Raw genomic sequence first — 25,549 nt, forward strand, 5'->3', positions numbered from 1 at the left:
CTTTTCTTTTTGAGTGACTAATTTTCACCAGCTCTCACTTTGAATTAGCTTTCCTCACTTGGCCCCAAAATAGATAAATAAACCTATGTGTGCCACATTCAGAACACTTTATCTCATATTCTGCAATGCATCTTATATTAGGTTACATAGGTAACGTAATAATGGAACTAGAGGCAACACGGAGGGAAGAAGAGGGAAGACGCCAAGCGGACCTTTGACTCCCTCCTGTTCTTTACATTTTTTTTCTTTTATTCTCTTTCTCTCCAGCCTTTTGTTTTCCTGTAACCCCTACCTGCTCAGGCCTTCCCCAGCCAGTCTCAGTCAAAAAAGAGCCTTTAAACCCTAGAAGAGGTTTGGGTCTTTCCTGATCTAGAAAGCCAACTGTGAGCTCTTCTTCTCCTAGAATATCGCCAGCTTGTATTGCTCTTAAGTAGCCAGTTTTCAAGCACCGTATTATCATAACTGCCTCCTAGAGCATACATGTCAGATGGGAGGTTTTGCTCCCTCAGAGGATTGGTTGTCACAGCTTCGGGGTTACTACTGACTAGCGGGTGGAGCCCAGGGGTGCTTCTGGGTACCTTACAACGTATAGGGAAACAAAGAATTATTTGTCCCGAGGTGTCAGTAACGCTGAAATTGAGAAACTGCTCTAGACTCTGCGGGACTGGGCCTCTTCACGTTGCCCCCAGGTACGAGGTGGTTCTCAGTAAATATGTGTTGCCAGGGCTTGGGGTGTGTTTTAGAGGACCCTGAAGTGTGTTTTAGAGGACCCCATTACCTTGTTTGCACAACAGTAATTAAAACACTTGTCTGAAAAATAAAATACAGTCTACAATGTGATTTGAGATTGAAAAAATATATAAAACCTTAGCAGTTTTCAGAAATCTCCGTTTTCCTACTTAAACTGATCTGCATAAACATATAGTCAACTGTCAGCTAAAATAATCACTTAGTTGTATCTTGAGGTGTGGCTGTTGGTTTTCTAGACTCTTTAATATGTAGGACATAGGCAGACTCTCTTATGGAATCTGAGTTGTGGAGGAATGAATTTAAACATAACTTTCCTCCATGTCTTCCTCTATTTCACAAAGGATCACTGACTCATTGATTCAGTCATTCAGCATGTTTTGAGTGCTTAGTATGTGCTAGGTGATGTTTTGAGTTCTGTGTGTGCCTCTGTGAACAAAATGGACACAGTCTTCACACATATATTTACACTCGAAGTAGAGGGGAGAATTTTTTTTTTAATGCACTTTTCAGATACTCTAAATTCTACAAAAACTTTAAACAGGATTAAGAAATTGTGGGAGGGTTAGTTTGTTTGGGTTGGGCTGTTATTTCAAATAGATTGGTCACAGTCTTTTCTCTGAGCAGAGACTGAAAACCAAAGTGTGGAAGCAAGTCATAGAGATGTCTGGGGAAGGAGTAGCCCAGACGGAGGTGACAGCAAGTGCAAAGGCCCTGGGGAAGTGCTTGGCATGTTTTCAGAGCAACCTAGAGGCACTGCACAGTGGATGAGGAGGAGAGTGGTAGCAATGAGCCCCTGGGAAATTAGGGGCCAGACCAGTTGGGAATGAGTGAACTCTAACTGCCTTTTACTCTACACGAGGCGGGAAGCCATTAGGGTGATGAGCAAAGGGGTATCATGACCTAATTGAAGTTCTGAAAAAGCCATTCTGACTGACGTGTGGAAGGGAGACCATCACAAGGACGGAAGCCGGAAGGCAGTTTGAGAACAGCAATAGCCCAGGTGCCCTTAACTAAGGATGAGGTGGTGGGAAGTGGTGAGATTTGAAATATGTCTTAAAAGCAAAATCAAAAGGATATGCTGATTGGTTGGTTGTTGGGGGTGAAAAAAGAGAAGTGTCAAGAATAACTCCAGGAGTTTTTTGACCTAAGCAATTGGAGGAGTGGAGTTATCATTTACCGAGATAGGGCGGACTGCTGTGTAAGTAGGTTTGGGAAGGTAACCTGTGAGCTCAGTTCTGAGCATGCTGAAGTCGAGACAGCTATTCAGTGCCCAAGGGGAGACATTGAGAAACTGAATGTATCAGTCTGAGTGAAGTCTCGGTAACTAACTAACTGGGGAGTTGGGCCAGGCTGGAAATAACTATTTTGGAAAGGTCAGCGTATTGATTGTTTATAAAGTCATGAGGGGTAAAAAAGCCGTGGCTACAGGGTGAGCTTAAAGAGCAAAGAGGCCCAAAGGCTAAGCCCTGAGGCATTTGAAAAGATAGGACAAAAAGCAGGAAAATGGAAAAAGCAATGGTGGGTGGGGAAGGAAGTTAGTGAAGAGAGAGTAGTGACCCTGTTTCAGGAAGGGTTGCCAGGAAGCCCTGAGAGCCCCTTTTGTCGTTTACAGTCCTGAGCTTAAAGTGAGAGTTGTTTCAAAATAGTTGTAGAAAAACTCCAGCCACGTTTAGTAGCTGGAGTGTACGCATGGAGCAGTGGAGAGCTGGACTTCACCAGGATCCGGTTTTCCCAGGAGACCACAATTGAGGATGGAGGGTAGAAGGTGAGGGAGATGACAGTATATAAAAGGAAGTGATTCTAAGGATGGACTGTGGACGCTATACTTCGTATAAAACTGAAAGGAGGAAACGGTAGGTCAGTGAATTACAGGATCAAAGAATTACTGAACTATTAATAGGATCTTCAGGATCTTAATATGGCAGTGCTGTAACTCTACCACTAATGGTCATTCCTGGATTCTGTGCCTATGTGGAAAGACCAGTTCCTAAAGAATGGGAAATTAACAGAAAAATGAAAAATAACACAGCAGTCTAATAATTACCTTTTAAATGCCTTGCATTTGTATGGTGATCTCATATTTTTCAAATCACTTTTGAAGATCTTTTTCTCACTTTTTATTCTCAAATGTACCATGGCTAGAGAAGACAGCTTTATCAAAATCTCAGAAGAGTCTTAGACTTAATAGAATCAAGTTACTATTAGCTCATTTCTTAGATAATAAGGCATGTTAAATATCCACTTATCTTCTGAAACAAGTTTATAATATTGAGTATTTAGCTATGTATGGTTTTGTATATAATCGTTTATATAATTTATATTATTTAACTTTTCCTATGAAAATTAATAAATTGCCTTTCAAACAAGACCGAGAAACAAATAAGTAATGTTGTCACAGAAATTCATACTATTCATTAAATTGAAAGAATAGTAGGTGACAATGTCTGTGGAGATTCATGGACTGAGTCTTGAAAACACTGGAACTGGATTTCAGATACTTTTTCTCGTGGATAAAGCTTTGTCAGATGAAGCCCAGCATGCAGTTCTGGCTCCTGGGCAGATCTTGTGGAAAGAATTCTTCAAATACCCACAGAGGAGCCATGTTGTGAAGCTTCTCCAGCCCTGTTCTCTCCCATTTCCCTCCGTCGTGTCTTTGTACCCTCTATGCCTTTCACTGGAAATGCTCTTCCCTCCTTTAAAAAAATAAATAACCGTGCCTGCCCTCATGGAATATTTGGTGTTAAGACCAGTGTTAAGTTAGTTTTTCCTAATTCTGCTCAAGTTAAAGGAATCTCGCCTTATATCACTTTTGTCTCACTGTTTTCTTAAGCACATCCTCTTCGTTTTCTACTTATGTGAGCATGTTTATCTTACCCACTGAACAAGCTTCTTGACAACAAGGACTTATTTCCATGTGGCTCTGAAAAGTTCCTAGGGTGAATTTATGCACTTAGAAGATTCTTTGGAAAGAAGCCGGATTAAGTATATTAGGTGCACCAAGGGCCAGCCTAGGGCAGGGCTGTGTGAAGAAGGACAACCACTGAGGGGCCTTGTCTGGAGCGGGGGGGCCTGAGCACAGAGCTGTGAGTGCCCACTCCTCAGAAATGCCAGGCAGCTCTGAAGAAGTCCTTGGGAAGCAATTAGATTTGGGTTGAGGGGTCTCCTCCCTGCAACTGCTGCTCCGGGGTGACTCCAGGCCGGAAAGATTCTCCCTGTCCCAAACCCTCAACTAAGCAAGGATCTTTTCTAGGGATTCAGAAGTACCAGCTTAAATAAGGTTGAACTCGGAGACATAATGCTTGCTTTCTAAGAGAATTTAATTTGGTGGTATGGAATTCTGTTATTTTTGTTGTTGTTGTTATTATTATTATTATTATTATTATTATTATTATTATTATTATCATTATTATTAATTTGCCATGCCTTAACCACTACATTTTTGCAGCATTTTCTTACCCCATCTCCCACATGGCCTCTTTCTCCCAGAACTCTCTTTCTTCCACTGGTTTCTCTGAATCCCCTCCGACCTCCTACTCCCAGCACACATGCACACAGTGAGAAGCTAGCCTCCTGTACAGGAAGGGGCTTGCCTTCAGGAACCTCCCCTTCTTCTTGCCTTTCTTGTAAGCATCTGGGGTCCCCAAGGTGCTAACCCTATTCCAGGGTATTTTCCATTCTTCACCATTTCCGGTGTCCTCCTCTGTTTCTATCCAAATTTGATTTCATGCTGTCAGGGCTTTGACCTTAGCTCTCTACTATAGTAACTGGCCCTCATACAAATGAATCCACGCCATTCTGATGAGTGGCAGTGTGTTAATTAAAAAAAAAAAAAGCTAATCACCCTTCCTTATTCATTTTGACAATACTTACTCATTTTAACTCAGGGAAAATACAATCAAATGCAATACTTCCAAAATTTTATTCTAGACCGGAAGAGTAACTTAGCACCTCATATAGTGCCTGACACATAGATCAACCCAATAAATTATTTATTGAATGAATGAATGAATGAATGGGGTCAAACAGTGACTGTGTTTGGCTTCCTGGTGGGATAAAATAAAAGCCAGACATTTACGAAAGGGATATTTTTCGACAAACAAGGTTTGTAGTTTCGTAGTTGACCTTCCTTATAAATGTGAGCTAGGCCTATCCCCATACTTTGAGAAGACAAAATAGGTTCCTCACCTAGTTATTTCTTGCACCTTTTTTCTGTCTGATTTAGTGATGATTGCACCAGTAGAAACTTTGTTTCTACCACTTCTTCTTAAAAGGTTGAATTAGATTAACAACTTGCTTTGGTTGGAATGCAAAGGAGAGACAATCTGTCATTCTCCACCCTTCCCCACAACGCCTGGTCTAGCTCTCTCATCAACCCTGAGCCTCAGAGACATGGCCAATATTTTGGGGAGACAAAGGAAAATGAATCTGAGGGTACAGTAGTTGCCTAACTCTTCTTTTGTAGCAGACGTAGCTTGAAACTCATAAGAAAAGGAAATCTTAAGAACACTTTTTTCATAGTAATAATCTCCCAGTTTTCGGTGCTGTCCCTCACACATAACGCAAATATGCAGATTTGGCCTGATGAAAAGCTTGCAAAAGCCATCTTCTCCTCTTAACATCTGGAAAAAAACAAAAATAAAGAATTGTTTAATTGTCTAAATCCCTATTAAATTTTCCATGATTTCTTCAGTGAAACCTTGACTGAGTTACCGTCTTGTCATAAATGATAGTAAGACTCTAAACAAAGGAGCCATGGATAATGGCAGACTTAGGCTCGAGATGCTGACATCCTTCCTTCTTTCTTTTTTAAGACTGCAAATATGAAGAGGAAATGTTGCAAAGACAGTAAAGTTTTCAAGGTGCAAAAATTAGACTTTTGCATCAATGGAAACAGCCTTCCCAAACTTTAAAAGGTGTGCACCTGCAAATGCTTCTATCCATATTGTCTGCCAAGAATTAACACTCTCTGGTCATGTTCTAAATGTCCAACCTTTCTCTCCTGCTTGAAACAGATGCTACTTCCATGCCAGTCACAACCACCTGTGGTCACCATGTGTCATGTGAAATCACATACATGTAATGCCATTCCGCCGTTTTTCCTCCACTTCTCATTTTATCCAAGCATGCAGTGTGCAATTACTCTGCGACTGTATACACTCTGTATACATTTCTGTTCTTCCTTGCAAGATTGTGAATGCTTCGGCCACTCCAATCGATGCAGTTATATCGATCTGCTAAATACAGTCATTTGCGTGAGCTGTAAACACAACACTAGAGGGCAGCACTGTGAGTTATGCAGGCTGGGCTACTTCAGAAATGCTTCTGCACAGCTGGACGATGAGAATGTATGCATAGGTCAGTTCCATTATAATTTCAGCTATTATTCTGTGCCTTTGGAGCGATGGGGAGCTATTTAAGGTGGAGAGGCTGGTGATTTGCACCACAGCTGAGCCAGAATGAACTTTTTCAATGGAGAAAACATCCTTGTGGTGGAGTTAAAATTCACTTGTGCTGGTTGAAATCATAGTTGGGGGATGTATTTTTGAGTCCTCTCTTATTGTTGCTTTAAAAATGATGAGCTGAAAAATCATGTTTAAGAGATGAAGAATTTTCTTTTTATTTTTCTTTCTTCCTTTTTTTTTTTTTTTTTTTTTTGCATGAAATCTTAAAACCTGGTCATTCCAACCTGATTTTAAAATCTTAAGTTATACATTCAACTTTCAAAATGGAAACTCATTATAAAGTATTTAATTATACATATGAGAAGTTAGGGCACAAACTTTTGCAAATAATTGGTAATCAACAAATATTGATTTAAAATATTGTCATTTGGAATTGAAAGCCACCAGCAATTGGTGATGTAGAAGTTTGCCTGACTTTTCCATCCATAGTAACGAAATTCCATTTATTGAATTTTCCTATAGCCCCCAAGAGGAGAAGCAATTTTTCAGAACTATTCAAGGCAATTAATTCTCTTGGCTCCCAAAGCACGTGGGCACCAGAAAACTGGGACCACAGGGCTCCCGTGAGCACTCTTTCTACCCACTGTGAATACTGATCATGTCAACTGGGGAGAACCAGGTGCCCTTCCCCCTAAAAAAGCTTCTCCTAGCTTTTGCGTAATGGAACCTGTCTTTAAAAAGGGAGCTGATGGAAAAATAAGAAATAAGAAATGGAATTTCACTTCATAATGTACTTTGAAGAAATGCATATGTTCAGAATGGTGAAGGATACATATGTATCTGTTACCACACCAATAGGTAACTGTATAGGAAACCAATGTTAAAGGTAGAATTTATTCACATAGAGGCTAAATAGAATACACAGATGAAAGGTGATCTTTCCAACAAAAAAAGGAATCAAATCAATCTGCAATTCTGGGATCATTGTTTTCTGACTGGACTGTCAAGGTCATATTAGCATTTGCCAAGTGTCGCTTAAAATAGCCGGACAAGTTGTTTTGCGTTAAATTGGGCCAAGCTTACATAAAACTGTTTATGTCTATGGTATGTTCTATTTTTCAACGTGCTTCCTTATTGTTTATGAATTAGTGGAGAAATTCCTGAACTTAGAGGCTGGAGATCTGGGTTCAAATCCCAGTTTGCTATTTAATAGCTGTGTGCTTTAGGTAAGTCACTGAGAACTCCTGGCCAAATGGGTATCTTATGGGATACATCGGAAACACTTGGTAAACTGTGACTTGCAAATACGTTTTTTTACTTAATCCTCATTAACAAAACCGCGGTGGGTAAGTATTCCACTGATAATTTCCCCTATTCTTTAGTTGAGAAGAGAAAGGCAAATTGACCCAAATCATACAGTTTTAGCGAAGAGTTAGCTTCCTGACTTCAAAGCTTGAACACTTTCTCCCAACTACTCTGACACAATTAGCGAAGCTAAGCTCATCAGACTTTTACTTACAGTGTGCTTTTAGGATGACAGCAGCAATTCCACTACAAGCTTGCGAACAGAAGACGTTCAGTTGCCTTTGTAACATTTGGGTTACAAAAGTTTGAGGATATTAATAAAAACCAAAAGACACATAGCTGTCTGAATTTTGAATGTAGTTACATTTTGCTGAATGTCATTTGTAAAAATATATAAATGTCATATTATAAATATGGTAACAAGAGAAAAGGTAAAATAAATAGGAACCCTAGGAACATAGAAATAAAATGTAGTCATTTTTTTCAAAATACATACGATTAAAATGTTTTACAATATCAATTTCATATTATTTTAAATAAATTAAAGAAAAAGGCCTTAAAAAATATTTTATTCCATAAAATTTCCCATAGCATGTGCCTTAACAATATCCTCATATGTCTCATTCAGAGTATTCTATTCTGATGAAGTCTGGCCCTTTTCCAGTCCTAAAGTAGTCTATGAACTACAAAATCTGCACTTCCTATCCAATTCTAAGAGGCATAGTTCTGTTGTAAATCCATGTTTGATTATCCGTGGACAAGAAGTTATTCAGATTTTGTCTTTTAAATCACATAAACCACAGATGAAATGTGGAAAGCTTAACATGCATTCTTGTATTTATTTCTGCTTAAAAAAAAATCAAGAGCAGTTGTTTTCTCCATATCTAGAAAGTTTGTTAATTAAAATTATAAACCTTGGGGAAATTTTATTTATTGAGGCAAACGTATTCAGTACTTTATACTCTTCAAACAAAGTGAAATCATCGGTAAGCACAAAGATGAGTATTTTTAGATACCATTAAAATTAGCTACAACTCCTTCCCCCAAATACCAAAATTCCTTAAATTGTGGCCCTTTTCTTTAGGGGTAAAATTGTCTTTAAAGAATGAACTGAAAAATCTGACTAGTTGGTATATTCTATGGTCCATCTTTTGTCTTTGGTCTGTATGAGGACACAATGAATCAGTAACAATTTCCTGAGGGGCTGTAGGTTCCGCTCTTCCCATTTGAGGGGCCAAGAGCAGAGCTGTAGCACTGCCTGGGTGTAAGGCTGAGCTGGAGTTTGCTCTCTGAAGGCCACTGGATGCCTGTCCATTACCAAGGTTTGCCCTACAGGGCAGTGTGAACCCATTCACTATTTTCCACAGGTAAGCTCCCCAAAGGGCTTGTAGCAGGACTGAGAATTAAATTTGAGAGGATACACCACAAGTAATTGAGAGTTAATTTTAATACCATTTTTTTTAAAAAAAAAGCACTAATGAAAATGAATGGATATTTGCCCAATTCACTGTCACAGAATTAGGCACTAATCTCTGAAAGTTCGAACTTCATCTAAGTCTTCTTTAAATTTAAGAGAAGAAAAAGGCACTTTGCCATTTCTTTAACAGTTGGCAATGAAATCCAGAGTCCTGACTGTGAGGGAACAGTACCTGTCTTTGACAAAATGTAGACTGTGTTGAAGTAGATGTCTTTTAAACTATTTGCATCATTTGTATTATGGCAAATATAAAATGCAGGGTATTCCATGTTTCCACAGTGATTGCAGCTTTGTGATTGCTGGCAAATTTACCCATTTTTCATACAAATTCCAAACCCAGCCATGTTTCCAAAGATGCATGTAATTACCCTGTATGATGCAGCAATTCCATGAAGATGACATCCTTGCTGCTCCCATTTCATGTAAACTCAAGCATTAAGCAGAAAACTAGAAGATACCTGGTTTGTGACCTTGGGTCATCACTGCTAATAATCCTTGACAACAAGTTTGACATCAGAATGAAATGCAGAGCTCGGCAGTTGCTACTAAAGATATCTCATGATGTACTATTGTTTTTATTCCCCTGGAAACCCAAGATCAGGTAACCAGAGGTACCTTCTAAAGAACAAAGCAAACACTAGCTACTTCTAATGCCTACAAATTAAGTGTAGTATACATTTTTAAATCAAACTTCCAAAAGTATTTCATGCTGTTTTTTTAGTGTAATAGTCCTGCATATTCTTCCTAGTTTCATGGAATAAGTATAATTCTCCAAGGTCATTCTCACCACCCCAGCATCTACCATTGGTCATAGTCATAACTGGTATTTCTTTAAATATGCAATTATTTTTATGTTAAGGTAGGGTGTAGACCCCACCTCTCTTTGTCACTTATTTTCGTGATGAGTGACATTATACTTACCACCTTTTTATATGACAACCACTGAGATGTACTGTACTTTAGATGTTCCACATTTAAAAAATTTTGTTCACATTTTTTTTGCATCTGACACCTTATATTAATCAGTTGTTATGAGCTAACAGACTAGTGAATTCATGTTGGCCAGATGTAACTCTGCTCCCTGGCTTACAAAATGTTGGTGATTCATTGTCAACTTATACACTTTATATAGTAAGAAACATATTAGAGTTGTTTTGATATAGGTTATTATTTTTATATATGTACAGACAAACAGTTTTAAAGCCACAACAAAATTACTGTTTAAAAAAAATTAAATAGCTACTATATACATATCTAAAGTCTTATCACAATCCAGTATAAATATATATATATATAAAGTGCCATCCCAAATCATAAAGTAAAATGGCCTTTGAATGAACGAAGTGCATTCATATTGCACTTTAACAATGTTCAGCAGTTCTCAGATATTGAGTGTAACAGATAAGCTCGTTTGAATAATTTAAAAGAGATTTTACACTGATGGCATATTGATTTATCCTTGATGTACAAACTTCTCATGGCATTCATTAAACCATCTAAAAATGCCCTAACAAATGGAACCTCCATTATGATCTGTTAGCAGTGAAGAGCATGATGCCTTATTTCCTTGGAAGTTTTCCATTGATTTCCTCCCATATCATAAAAATGATATCACGGAGGCCTGAGCAAATGAATGGACCTGAAATAGCCATGTTTGCCAAAGCGTTTCATTAGTGGACATCTTTCTTTAAGTAAACGATGCATTTGAGTAAGAGACGCTCCTGTGTTGATAACTTATAAGCCGTGTGGACTTGTCTCCAGCCTCTGTGTTGTCTTGTTTCTACAGAGTGTTATTGTAACCCTTTGGGCTCGGTCCATGATCGTTGTAATGGCTCAGGATTTTGTGAGTGTAAGACTGGAACGACAGGGCCTAAGTGTGATGAGTGTCTGCCGGGAAATTCCTGGCGCTACGGCTGCCAACGTAAGTAACTCTGGGAGCTGCCCTCTGCCTGCTGCAGCATGGCTGATTCTGCTTGTCTAGGCCGGTGCCTGCAGCTTCTCGGAGCAGAAAAAGACCCAAACTGCTGACAAGCTTTAAAAACCACTTAATGCCCCAGTCTGTGTATAGGAGAGAGAGCATCCATCAGCTGTCCAGCTGGCTCCTTTGAAGCCCATCTTCATCCCCTCTGATGGCTGGAGCAAGTTATATTGAAATATTGTACGCAGAACCGTGTACCGGGCCAGACCATAAATTAAGTGGCACAATAGGGACCCAGCTTGGAAGTCCTTACCGCAAAATGAAGGGTGATGTGTATGTGGTTAATATATTTCTTGAAACCCTGGAGCTCCAGAGTTCATAAATTAAATGATATCTACATAACTTACTACCACCCTTGTATCCCCATCACTGAATATGAACCAAAAGCCTAAAGGTAATAAATCTAAGGGATATTTAAATGCCAGGGTCAAATAAATGATGAAAATCAATATTGATTTTTAAGCCTCTGAGGTTAGGCACCGTGCAGCGAGCCTTAGATGGATGCCATTTGGTTCAGCCTCATTTCTCTGAGGATTATCGGACCTTCTTAAAAGCTTGTCAAGGCAGGTGGCATGTTGGTGTATTCAGGGAACAGAAATTTTAAAATCTGAGCAGAAGCTTCCTTCTGTCATTCATAACCTTTCCTGCTTCTAAATTCTGCACTAACTTTCCGTTCTGTCTATACACAGTCAGCTTACTAATACTAAAGAGGCACCAGGCAAATCTCCAGAGCAGAGCAGTCCAGTAGGAAATCATGCATCATACACATGTAACTTTAAATATTTTGCTATCCACATTAAAAAAGTAAAAATAAAATGGAGTGGATTTTAACAACTTATTTTTTCCAAAAAGATGGAATATTTTCACTTCAACATAGAGTTACCATTAAAACTATGAAGGATATATTTTACATTTTTCATACTGTCTTTGAATCAGATGTTTAATGCTCACAGAACATCTCAATTAGAACTAGCCATATTGCAAGGCTTAATAGACACATATGTCTACCATATTGGACAGCACAGCTCTAGAGGTTTTTTGCTTACTTTTCACTTGAAAAAAATGTCAGCATGCAGGAATTATCTAAAGCCAGTTTCTACCAGGGCTGTACGGAATATTTTACCCACTACTTATGGAGTGTATAGTTAGCTGGAAGCTACACGTCTACATGTTATAAAGGCAAGGTGAAATTTACTGCCACACTAATGCCATGGGCAGCAATGAACCGTGGTGATAATTGAGAGATTTGGCATTGAGCAAGCCAAAGTTAGGACGGGATCTAGAAGCTGGAGGGTGAGGATCTCCAGCTAAGAGTCAAATAGTCAGAAGTCAGGAAACGCATCTGCACATAAGCTCTGGATGAGGCCATGGTTTGAAAGTCATGCGCACTGTAGGTTCCTAGAAAGCACCTTAAGGTTTGGATGAGTTCTAGGTCACAAGGACCATGTGAGGAGCCAGGACTCAGAAGATAGTCATCAGTCCAGAAACATCTGGATGCAGAGGCTCACAGGAGGCCAGTAGTCAGGGGGAGATAAGGAGAGACAGAGGAGGGGCTGAAACTAGCACCAAGACTTCAAAGCATAAGGTATAAGGAGACTTAATAAAGACACGCCCTCTCAAAAGGGAAGTCTCATGTAAACTTTCTGACGCAGCAGGACCTAGCGAATGGGGTCCGGGTGTAATCAGGGAAAGACACTGGAGAGGAAAATAGACTAATTTTACAGCTGTAGGGGAAATGTATGCCGAAAATGGCCTGACTTGATTTTTCTGTATTAATTTCTGGAGTATTATGTAAAAAAAAGATATAATGTCATCAGAGTTTTCCTTCTGGAATTGGAAGACCGGCTTTAAGCACAGCCCTTCCACTGAAGGGCTGGATGGTGTACAGAACCCTCTGTGCCTCGACTCCAGCGCCTTACATCCTTGGCTGGTGGGTCAGCGAGATTGTAGGAGTAAATACTTTATCCCTGGGAGTATTTCTTGAGTAACTACTATAACTTAGGCGTTGAGCTAGTGTTACAGGCTACAGGGTGAGGAGAGACAGTGGCTTTGGGCATGTGGACGTGAAGTTCACCATCTGGAGTGAGAGGCTGACATGGGGCTCAACAATTAGACAGAAGGGGACCAGAACCAAGAGCTACACACCTGATTTTAGTGAAGCCCAGATGGGGAGTAAGGCTTCCCAGAGAGCTGATATTTGTTTGATTACTGAAGGATTAGTGGGAGCTTCCAGTATGGGACGCCTTGGGCAAAAAGGTACGTGAGCTAACACACTATGTTCCAGAAATACGAAACGATTTGAAGCTGATTGAGGGACAACGTGTGTGTGTGTGTGTGTGTGTGTGTGTTGGTGGGGAGGGAAGATGTTGAAAAAGCAACTAGAGACCAGATCATGTGGTTTCTTGAACACCAAGCCAAGAAGTTTCATCACATCAGGGAAGAGATGCGAGGGCCATTGTGCAGGAGAGATATGAGACCTACCGTCCAGTTCTGAGCAGAGGAAGAAAGGATGAGATTTTGTTTTAGAAAGATCATTCTGACTGCTCTATAAAGAATGACTGGAACAGTATGAGACTGGATTTGCTATGTAAATTCAACATGTTTCAAATACATACATCTTTGAGCACACAGTAGTTTTATCTCACTCTGAAATCTTTTCTTCCCTCAGATCCACCCACCACAGGGTTGATATTCTGTGTTAAAATATAGAAATTCTTTTGCCATTTGGTAAACAGCTACTGCATGAAGATCCCTACGTGTCTTCCCTGGGAGCTCTTAGATCACCCCCAAAATCTAGTGACTGATGGGGTGATTCCTGTCATAGAAGTGTGCCTTCAGCACCTGCTCCAGTATTAGAGCAGGTGACCATGCTAATTAGTCCGTGCTTATAGGTTGATAAATACTTTTTATATCACTCCTATGTCTGCACACACGTGAATGCACTCAGAAATGCCCCTCAAGTCAATCTCTCTTCCTTCCCAAGATCATCAACATAAACACACACACACACACACACGTTTCTGTTGCTTGCCCATCCTTAGGTGGAACACATTATCAGTGGCATTGATATTAACCTGCCCACAAGAAAGCAATGCCAAGAAGAAATGCAGTGGTGGAGGAGGGCTGACTGTGGCTCTGGCAGCCGTGAGTAAGGGTTAAGCAGTGCACCTGTAGGTAGGCACCGCCAAGGAGGGGCTGTCAGAGGTATCAGGACAGAGTCCAGGGGATCCAGAAACAGGGCTTCAGTCCCCCAGAGGACTGGCAAGAGGAGAAATGTGAAACTGCAGTCCAAAGGACTTGGATTTGGAAACAGACAATAAAGAGATTCAGTTACTGGCAAGCTTGCTTAAACATCCTACGATTAGAACCGAGTGAGTTCACATTTAGGCTCTGGACACATACAGACCCGGGTCTGAAGCCCATCTCCATGCCTTACTGCCTGCAGGACTTAGAGGAAATTACTAGGGCTCTGTAAGCCTGGTTTTTCATCTGAAAATGGGGGTAGTACTAGGGCCTAACACATGTGATAATTGTGAAGATTCAAGGAAAATAATGAATGTGGACCTCATACTACATAGTAAGATCTCAGTTATAATTAGTTAGTGCCAAGAACAAGCTGATGTGTCAAAGAACTAGGCAAGAATCCGTATTTAAAGACCAACTGTACAATACTAGTGCAGAAAGTGTAGTAAGTCTGGCCACTGTTGAGTATCAAATGGTTGATGGAGGAGATTCCAAAACTCCCTTGATTAGAGAGACAAGGCTGATTCAAGAGATTGAAGCAAAGGTGACCCCAAGAGCAATTGTGTGTCTTCACCTGGGGATATCAGGAACTCCAGGCTCATCAGTGCACGTTCTGCCTGAGGGGGCTACCAATTGTGTGCGCCATAAATGTAAGCTGGTCTCTCTGACAAAAGATGAAACACTTGAAAACCATCAGGATGAATGGACTGTAGACAGCATGGCACACACCATTCAAGAAAGAAAGCAGAAATAAAATGATTTCAAGAAGGCCAGGCAGAATCAAAATTAGTGTTGAGGTTGTTCCACAGAAGAATGAGACATGGAGGACAAAGAGAAGACTTTTTTTTTTTTTAATGTGCCCCTTTGAAATCTGAGAAGAGGCATGAGCCACCTCTTAGAGAATAAAGCTGAACCTTCCAAAGACAAGTAACATTCGGTGCTGAGTTCACATCAAATATGGTTGGTTCACATGTTTTGGGAGATGATGAAACACTTGTTAAGGGCACCAAGAAGACTAGACATAGGGGAGGTTTGTGGGGGTTTTTTGTTTATTTGTTTGTTTTGATTTGGAAAATGAAATGGAAATAGCCACACGGAGATGTAGTGAGGCTGATGGAGAGATGTGCTGTCTTCCTAGAGGATGCATGAGCTGCACTGGAACATCATGCAGTGTTTATTAAAGCCGCCAATTTCCCCACATTTTTACCTAATTTACTAATGGCGCGTTCAGAAGAACTTACAGTGTGAATGTTGTGGTTAAAGTCAGAATATTTCATGACATGGCTAAGTGTTATGATTTTGGAAGATAACAGAGCATGTAGGAAATCAAGAACCAAGCACACATAGCACAGAGAAGGCTGAGGTTCAACTGCTGGACCATGGCCTGTAGTATCAGAATGTGTGTTCTTGGAAGGGATCAGTACATGTATGACCAAGAACAGGAAAATGTGTGTTTATTAGGAGGCTCAATGGCCCGACCAAGAAAATTTTTTTGAATTAAATTTGAGAGGAATATAGTGGAAAAATACCCTTCCCAGAGAATGCAAATAACTAGATTTGTTTTCATGGCTGCTGGAGAAAATTACCATCAATTACCATGAATTTAGTGGCTCAAAACAACACAAATTTATTGTCTTATGGTTCTGTGTTTGCAAATCCAATAGCAGTCTCACTGGGCTAGATCAAGATGTTGTCAGGGCTCTGTTTCCTTCTGGAGTCTCTGGGGGAGAATTTGTTTCCTTGCCTTTTCTAGCATCTGGAGGCCACCTGCATTCCTTTGCTTGTGGTCCCCTTTGTCCACCAAGAACTTTTCATTTCTCTGTGCCTTTCTTCTATTACCACATCTTTCTCTAACTATAACCTGGACACAGTCCCACTTTTAAGAACCCATGTGATTAGAGTGGAGACATACAGATAATCCGGGATAATCTCTCCATCTCAAGGCCCTTAAATGTAACCACATCCCTTTGTCCTATAAGGAAACTGGTTCCAGAAATTAGGATATAGACATCTTTGGGGAGACCTTTTTCTCTGCCTACTGTGATAATCATCAAGAATGTTAGCTTTTAATGCTAGGGATAAACATGCAGGTATCATGGAGATGGAATGTAACTCATGCTTGGAATAAAGATATTTGAGGGTAAAACTTATGTAAAAGAAATAACGTAATATGATTAGAAAGGAGTGATGTATGTCAAGAAGCTATAGACTTGCACTGTGAATTAGAGTCTGTGAAATATTTTTCAATCAAGGTCAAAGATCTTACAGAAAAGGTGTTATGAGTGTATGTTTTAGACCATACAACCATTTAGAGATACAGGTATTGCCCAAAGCAAAATTAGGAAATCCAAATGCTCTGTAATCTTCCAAAATGAGGGAACCCACATATCAAGATATCTGCTAAGAGATGTGTTCTGCTAATTGTTGGCCTGCACTGATGAGAATTTCTTCACCCAAATGAGTGGAAGAAGCATTCAGGAAACTACCAATACCACTTGGGAGATGACAGTATCACATAGCAATACTCTTAAAAACCTTTAAGGGATATTGCTCCAAACGTTCAAGAAAAATTCAAAATGTTCTTGGGGAAAAAGGTAAGATCTTAGACCCTCTTTAAAATCAAACACACATATATTAATAAAATCCTGAACTGTTTCTAGAGAAAAATGAGAGACTTTTAAAATTACCAGCATGTCTATACAAGGATCCCTTGGGAAGTTTTAATGAACATTTATTAAGTCCCTACTATATGCTAGACACTGCTGCAAATTAAGGCTATAAAAACAAGTTGCAAAAATGTAGAAGGGTGCAGAGGTGTGTTAACAAGTTGTTTGAGTGACAAAGATGGGGAAGGCTTAGCTTACGTTCCAGTTTAACTCCAGACAACGTTTTGTCGTGAGTAGCAAAGAAGCTAACACAATTTCAGACCGAACAAGGACCAAAAATGGTGGTAGTTCCCCTGAAACATGCCCCGGGCAGCCCGCATCAAGAGTCCAGTCCTTGGAAAAAACATTTCGATGCAGCAGTGATATAGGAGGGTTTTTTGTCTTTGGTGAAAGGTTTTTTTTATGAAAAAGAGTTGAAAAAGGCTGGTTAGGCATATGATTTAACGTGTCACAGACGTCATCCAGTGTTTGGAGGGCTATTATGTAAAACTGGACTTGTTGGTTCAGGAAGATAGACTAGGGACCAGTGAGTAAAGAGAGGTGGGTTCCAGCTTAACACTTTCCAACTATTATTCTCTCCAGCTGTCTGAGAATGTACAGTAGGGTTCTTGGGGAAATGATAAATCCCCAGACTCTGGAGAAGTTCAGAAAAAAGCTGAACGGGATCCTATGAGTGATGCTTTCTGGAGAGTTTCTGCTTAAATGAAAAGTCAAATGGAAGACCTCCAGGGCCTCTCCAACTTTCCAGCTCTGACTTTCAGACCAAGTCCGTGGAACAAAGGGAAGGTAGAATGAGAGACTCAGCTCGGTCTGTATTAACAATCTCTCTTTACCAATGGACAGACTCTCATCCTCTCACTAGTGTGTTGTCAGTCCTCACTTCAAGAGGCAGGCTTAAGGCTTATATAACACCTTGTTTTCTAGAGATTAATTGATTCCCATCATAGCTTTTCTGCGACTGTAGTTTGGGGTTTTTTTTTTTCTTTTCTTCTTCTTCTTCTTCTTCTCCTTCTCCTTCCCCTTCCCCTTCCCCTTCCCCTTCCCCTTCCCCTTCTCCTTCTTCTTCTTCATTTTTTGGTATGAGATTAACTTCTGCAGAACTGCCAACCCAACTTGTGATCACTAAGATGATGCTTCCACTTGCTTTTCTGAGATGAAGATTATACCTCCTTGGGAAAATACCTTGAGCCTAACTTGTAATTTTTCAATTGCCTCTGTTTGTAGTCTCCTGCTATTTGCTATGTTACATTAAAATATCCAGTTCACATTTCACCAGCTGACCTTACATGCTGAATCCACTGGCAGGAGGCATGTCACATAAACAAGGAAGTCTGTGATGCTTCAGAGCATTTGCAGCCCTAGACACACGATTTCACTCATTTGGCTCTTATATCTCTCTTGCTAAAAATGAATGGCATCACCGAATCCAAGTTTTTAACTTCCTTGCTATCAACTTGAATACCAGTCTCATTTCCCTTGCTGAGCACCACACACATAAAAGTGATGAAAAATAAATACTTGGATGGGCACTTGATGTTGCTATTTTCAACTCCTAAGGGTAGGAAGGGAGTGCTCGTTAAAACAGAACCAGTAGGAGCCTCCCAGAGGTAATTTAAGAAGGAAAATATTAGGAAGACTGACGATAGGAAGTGGCAATTTGTAGGCATTACAAATATACCGGACTGTCCTCCTGGGGGGAAATGGTTCATTTTTGTCAGCTAGAAGAGCGAACCCAGGGTTGCTCTCAGTTGTGAAATTTCTCCTGATTCAGCAGGGCAGTGCCACACCACTCAGTCATGCTAATAGCCATCACTTTCCAGTTGCAGTCCTGTTTTCCCGCTATCCTCAATATAACTTTAATTTGGGATTGATTGAAAAAGCCCACCTACCTCTAGTACACCAGGGACTCGGTGCCACCGGTGAGCAGGGGAGTCTGGGTTTACACTGACGCCGTGGAAGGTGCTTCAGTGCTTCACACCGCTAATGGCTCGTTGGAGACAGCCACAGAAGCAAAGGCTGGTGGAGCTGGTTGAAAGGAGTGAGTTGTTTGAATGTCCTTCACAGCAGAATCATATCCTAAATACATTCAAAACCCAAGTCTCTCGAATTGCTGAAGCCCAGCATAGGACAAATACGAACAGTGGACATACTAACAGCAATTCCAGGCTCCCTCCTGACATTCTGAGGTTTGCCTGCTACTCAGCTAACCAGGACTCAGCTCAGAGAGGGGCTCAGCTCTCACCTGGTTGGGCAACTTTCTGTACTTACTTGGCCATGCATGCTAATTTCCCCCCTTTATTTGAAAGGAATATTGAGAATGACAAGTATGCACAAATTGTACCATTTCACTCTATAGAACTATCCAAGTATAACAATGAAAGATGTGTGAAATGCTGAAACTCATGAAGAAATGCGGGTACAGTTGTACCCATGAGTGCCCAGCGTCAAAGCAGCAGCCTGGCCTCTGATGGAGAGATGGTCAGGAGACCAAGCAGAAACACAGTACATGAAGTTCTTCCTTACTTTAGGCAGTATATACATGGAGTTTCACCTTGAGCCATTCTTTACCCACTCGTGAGTGGGGATGTGTGTGCGTGTAAGAGAGAGAGAGAGAATCTCAAAGTCGTCTAAAGTTGCATGTATAAAGAAGCTATCTCAGTATGAAAATCAGCTCAACTGAAAAAGGGCCAACCCACTTGAAACTTGTCAGGGAAATTTTTTCATTTAAGTAAACGGCCAGTCATCAGTCACTAATAGAACGGAATTCTGGGTATAGGAGCCACAGATAAACCGGGGTGGGAGGTGCCTCCTGATAACGGAGTTCTAGGAGTGAACACAGGGACCTGATTCTGGGTGTGACTGTTCCCACCCTCTCCAAGGAATATTTCCTCAACCACCTCAGCCTTTCCTGGGCAGCGGCCCCTGTGAAATCCTAGACAGGGTTTGGATGTTCCAAGGCTCTTTTTTCTTCTTCCTTTTTTGTTTTTTGGTTTTTTTTTAATTGAAATGTAGTTGATGTACAGTGTTTCAGGTGTACAGCGAAGTGACCCATATATATATATTCTTTTTCAGATTCTTTTTCATTATAGCTTATTACAAAATATAGAATATAGTTCCCTGTGCTATACAGTAGGTCCTTGTTGTTTATCTGTTTTATATATAGTAGTGTGTTATCTATCAATCCCCAGTTCCAAATTTATCTCCCCCTGCCTTTCCCCTTCGGTAACCATAAATTTGTTTTCTATGTCTATGATTTAAGACTCCTTCTTGGTCTGAAATTACGTGATCCTAAAGTCTCAAAAATGGTCTGACCTGTTTGCATATGGACCAGTTTCTGAGGAATAATAATTTTAAAATAATGAAATTGTTATTATTTATTGTGTACTTCCTGTGTGTCAGGAACATGTATGCACTATGTCATTCTACCAGAGAGGTAATATTTTTTTCCCTTATTTTATAGACAGCAAAACTGAAACTTAGAGTAATTTTCCCAACTCAAACACCTAATAGGTGTCCAGCCAGTTAATCGTGAACACTTAATGCTGAGTTTGCTATGACATTTTATAAGACTTTGCCATTTTCACTTTGTAGATGGAGTCAGAGGCAAAAAAAAAAAAAAAAAAAAATTATTCCAAACTTTTCGTAAAGGACCAGACAGTAATTATCTTAGGCTTCCTGGGGCAACCCCTCAACTCCGCAGCTGTAGCCCCAAATCAGCCCCAGACAACACTGAAGCGAGAGATTGCATCTGTCTGTGGTCCAGTAACACTTCATTTATGGACACTGAAATTTGAATTTCATGTAATTTTCACGTGCCATGAAATAGTCTTCTTTTGATTTTGTTTCCTTCACTAAAAAATGTGAAACCCATTCTTGGTTCCTAGGCCATCGTAAACAGGATGCAGGCTGGATTTGGCCTACAGACTGTAGTTTGGTTTATTTTTAAACTTACGCAGGAGTTAGAAATGAAGAAACAAGGACCTCTTAAATAAAATGGAGAGAATATGAAGCAGGAGGCAAGAGAGAACATTAAATTAAAAAAACCCCAAACCATGCATTTCATTAAAGTGCGTCCTTTATCTTGTTATGAGTATCTCAGGGAGTTGATCTAACTGATTAATATTTACCAGGCCCTAATTGACCTTAAGAAAAATGTTAAGATTTACAGAAGGCTTTGGCCATATAATTTCCAGAGCAAGATCACAGACACAGTCAGTGCCAACTGTTTAAAGGCTTACAAGCCAGCCAAGTCAATTTCGCATCAATTTAGTGCAATCAGCAACTAATGAAAGCGAAGTCAGGGTGGCCATAATACAATCAGGATTGCTCATGTTGGAGTGAGGAGTCTTTCTGTTGCCTTCTGCACCAACAACCAGTCACCTTCAATATCAACAAAAAGCCCTGATAAGGGAGAATCACAGTAATAATATGGGCCACAACACCAAGGGCACAGGAAATAAAAATGCATACAGAATACGCTGAGAATGTATTTTTTATCATCAACTTTAATATCAGAGGTAATTATTCTGAATAAAGTGCACGTCAGTGCTGTGAACCCTACCTTTTCTGTCCAGTGCTCTGTTGAGTGAGACTGAGTCACACTCAAATCGATAGATGAGCCCAGGACATTCTAAAATCATGTAGCTCTACCTACAGGGACAGAATGTCATGACCCGTCTGTATTTAAGTGCCACAGGCTTTTCATCCCATCTTTGCCAAGATTTCTGTCTTTAAAAATTACAGTCAACCTTCAGTCATCTGTTGCTGCAAGGTATGGAGAAGAGGCATGTGTAAATGCAGGGCAATTGATTATCTTGATGTAAATCCCAGTAAAGTTGGATTTCATCTAGAACAAGCGCATACACACAGAAATTCAGACCCACACGCAGTTCCTCTGTGTCCAACTTCAGTCCCCAGCTCATCCTTGTGCTTCATAGTCAAGATCATCCAGATAGCTCTGGATATTTTATAAGAGAAAGAATTGCTAAGATATATTTTTGACACTATTCCTTCCCATATTCTGCAAAAGTGTAGGATGAATATTATGTATTGTTAGTTATTTCCTCTAAGCTACAACTCTTTGGGGAAATGAGCGTATGTCTCAGAGACAACACAGTACAAAAATAATGAAATATTGATGTAATTATTTTTAAGAATCACATTTAGACCTCTTTTTAATTAGTGTTATTGACTCTGTGGACTTAGTCTTACCCTAATCTGTATTCTTCATCATGATAATCAATAATATGGACAACTACATTGTTCACATGGATTTTGAGTGCAAAGAGACAAAGTCTGTGAGTTTACAGGGGGGCTTATTACCAGGACAATTTGGCAATGTATTAGGGATGTAGCGTCAGAGGTGACAACCCCTGCATTTTCGATGATTTTGCTGACCCAGCTTTTATGAGTGCCCATGTGGAAGACACTTGGGTGTGTTATGAGGTCTTTCCTGAGATATCACATCCCTGTTATTTCTCTTTTTTTTTTTTCAATTTTAGTGACATTTATTATTTTCTTTCTAATTTTACAAGCTATGCATGTTCACTGCAGACAACTGGAAATAGATAAAGGCATTAGGTAAAAATTAGCAGTCACTCATAATCGCCACCCCCAGAAATAACCATCATTAGCATTTTGATGTATTTCCTCCTAGTGTCTCCATATTTTTTTAATTGGCCTGTATCACTATGTTAGTTCCAGGTGCACAACATGGTGATTCGATATTCCTGTACATTCCAAGATGGTCATCATGATACGGCTAGTTGCCATCCATCTGTTCTTTCTTTAAGATGAAAGTTAAAGTTGCTGATTTTGCACCAAGGATGCTAAACTACTTACGGACTTATAATGTATGAATTCCATCAGATTATCTCAGGGCTTGAAATTTCTGAAATCACAGTTTTGCTAAAGACTGTCTGGTGTCTTAGGGTGGGGGAAGCTGTGCTTCACCTATTGATAGGCCTAGCTAATAAAACATGATTAAATCAGCCGTGTTCAATATGTTCTTCATGTACAATAAATGAGGTCAGGTCATATCATAACTCTGTAGAAAAACTCTTCCCTTCGTTTCATCTTTGATGCCAAATTCAGTTTAACCAAGGTGGTTGAAGAGCTGCTTAACAGAGCCTTGCTAAATCTTTTGAATCCTCCCCAGCAAACTAGGCTGGCTTTAGGTTGCCTAATTTATTTGCTTGTTCATGCAATCACTCATACACTCATTTACTCGATCACTTATGCGTACTATCATTCATTTAACAAATATTAAAGTCCGAGTTATGTGCCAGGAATTGTGCTACATTTGAGCACCAAGAGACAAATAAAATGTGATCCCTGCCCTCTGATAAGGGCTGGAAGTACAGAGGGGTCTCAGATCTGACAATGCCTCACTCTTGGAATCTGAGAAGACCGACTTCCAGTTCCACTTTTATAGCTTGCTTTTCTGATCATAGGTATCCCTGCTTTGACCTACAACCTTGGAGCCTTATATCTGAGTTGGAGTCTTAGAGATACTCTGGTTTAGCACTTAAGTCATAGATTAGCTCTCCTAATTGCAATGATGACAGTGCTTGCCATGTGCCAGGAACTATGCCAAGCCATTTACACTGCCTTGTCTAATCTGCATAAAACCCAGGTAGCAGTTATCCCCACTTTCCAGGTAAGTGAACAGAGGCCCAGAGAGGCTAGGTAGCCTGCATGTAGTCATTTAGATTCTTGTAACTTAAATGTGTGATCCTTCAACCAGTAGCATCAGCATCACTCGGAAATTTGTTGGAAATGCAGAATCTCAGGCCACATGCTAGACTTACTGAGCTGCATTTTAAAAAGATCTCTAGTTGGCTCATATGCACATTAAAGTTTGAGAATCAGAGGATGAGATAGTAAGTGTGGACTTTAAGGAGTCAGCCTCAGAGGCTGACTTCAAAGCCCAAATGTTTCGTTTGTTAGTTCGTTTTCTTCACTTAGTGTTCATAGAATAATGGTGGCTGGAAAACCAAAGGGCACACATACGCCTTGGAAAAATCTTGTAAGGAATAAGAACTCATATAGTATCTCATGCCATCAGTTTTTACCAGCATGTATTCTACAAATCCAAATCATATTAAAACAAGGAGAATCATGAAAACTTAAACAAGTAGCCTATTTGTTTTCTTTCATCCATATAATTTAAAAGTGGTTAATATTTGATAGGTTAATAATAAATATTTTAATATAGTATATTGCATTTGGTTATGAATATATCAAAAGGAAATACAAAGTGGAGTTCCAAAAGATAAACTTTTATTGGGCACATGAAACAGAACATAAAATTTGATGGCAATTACCATTTAATCTATTTGTGTTTGGAAACGTATTGAAAGAGAAACTCATAGCTCAGTTAATTGTTATGAATTATTAATTGCTCATTTGAAAAGCGATGAGACAACTGCACTTGTTGAAAAACTTTCTCAGTGGCTTTAACCTTTGTGTCATTGGTTTTATGAGAACAAAAGGGAAAGAATGACAGGAAGATTCTAATCGTCCAAAACTAGAAAGTGACAAGACTGTGAGCATCTCAGTGACTATATAAAGGTTAACTGAGACTGAAATGAAATAGTTATGGCTGGCCCCACTCCCGCATACTGAAGTGTGATTCTCTGGGGGTGGGACCCCAGCATCTCGATTGTGCGAAACCCCTGAGACAGTAACAATACATAACCAGGACTGAGGACTACACTTTCAGTAGTTGTACATTATCTGAGAGATTTAACCCACCCATGAATTTGACTCAGGGTACTCTGAACCCCAAGGGAGATGTAAGCAGGGCTTCAGTTTGCCATCCTGGTTAGAATTTGAGGCAGGAGGGCAGGGCACCCAACTAATGCCATGAGCACTGTAATGCCTGGGCAGCTTTATAAAGACGTATTCCCTAGGTGGCAAGTGATTTCTGATCCAAACAGGCTAAGATCAAGAGTATGTCTGAATTTCAAGACACCTGATGCAAACAGCCCCTTCTCAGAAATCAATGCGATGAGTTTCTTCTGTTGAATGAAAAGAACAAGCCTTCAAAAAGTAGAGCCTTTTTTTGTTAACTAAATCCAGGGATTTACTGTTTAGTGTCAGCAGCCTAACTGCTTTATAATTGATTTTTCTGAAGAAAACTGAAAACTTAAGCCACCTTAATTTCCTTTATCTTGACACACATGATTAGCATTACTCTGAAATATATTTCACTGAGTTCCCAATTACCATTTTTTAAAATCCACTTCCTCGTTGCATTCTTGCCTTGATGAAATATTTCTGAGACAGAGAGAAAGCAACTGTGTAAAGGTAAAACTATGGCTGCTTTATTCCTGTTGATAACTTTATCCTCTGTCTTCAAAAAACTAAGTTTGTAATCAGTTATGTTTTTTACAATGAATGGGATTATCAAAACACATTAATATCTATTAATTTTTTAAAATCTTGGGGTAAAGGAGTAAGAACACTATGGGCAATCACAGAAATTTAAAGATAATGAAACAAAATGTAATATTGGCAACCTAGGCCAATGTGCCTAAATCCATATAGATGCAATTAATATTTTGTGTGCAAAAAAAAAATCAGTCCTGTACCATTAGTTGCTCTTACTTAGCCTCAATTTTCTCATGTAAAATGAAAATAAGAATTGTATCTACCTCATTATCTGTGAGAATTAAATACTATAACAATATTTAACCCAAGTTCTGTCACACAATAAGGGCACACA

The 25,549-nt window shown here is 39.7% G+C and overlaps 1 protein-coding gene across 4 annotated transcripts in view; it reads left to right on the forward strand.

Moving 5' to 3' along the window:
• NTNG1 (netrin G1) overlaps positions 1-25,549 on the forward strand; it is a 300,225-nt gene that overhangs the window by 243,797 nt on the left and 30,879 nt on the right. Inside the window, exons 8-9 of one of the 4 annotated variants that reach the window (XM_064488783.1) lie at positions 5,938-6,105; positions 10,721-10,855. The exons of the other annotated variants lie outside the window; for them this stretch is intronic. Coding sequence (XP_064344853.1) covers positions 5,938-6,105; positions 10,721-10,855 — 303 coding nt within the window. The remainder of the gene's footprint in view (positions 1-5,937; positions 6,106-10,720; positions 10,856-25,549) is intronic. 4 annotated transcript variants of the gene reach the window in all.

Source organism: Camelus dromedarius, chromosome 9 (genome assembly GCF_036321535.1).
Source record: "Camelus dromedarius isolate mCamDro1 chromosome 9, mCamDro1.pat, whole genome shotgun sequence".
NCBI lineage: Eukaryota > Metazoa > Chordata > Mammalia > Artiodactyla > Camelidae > Camelus > Camelus dromedarius.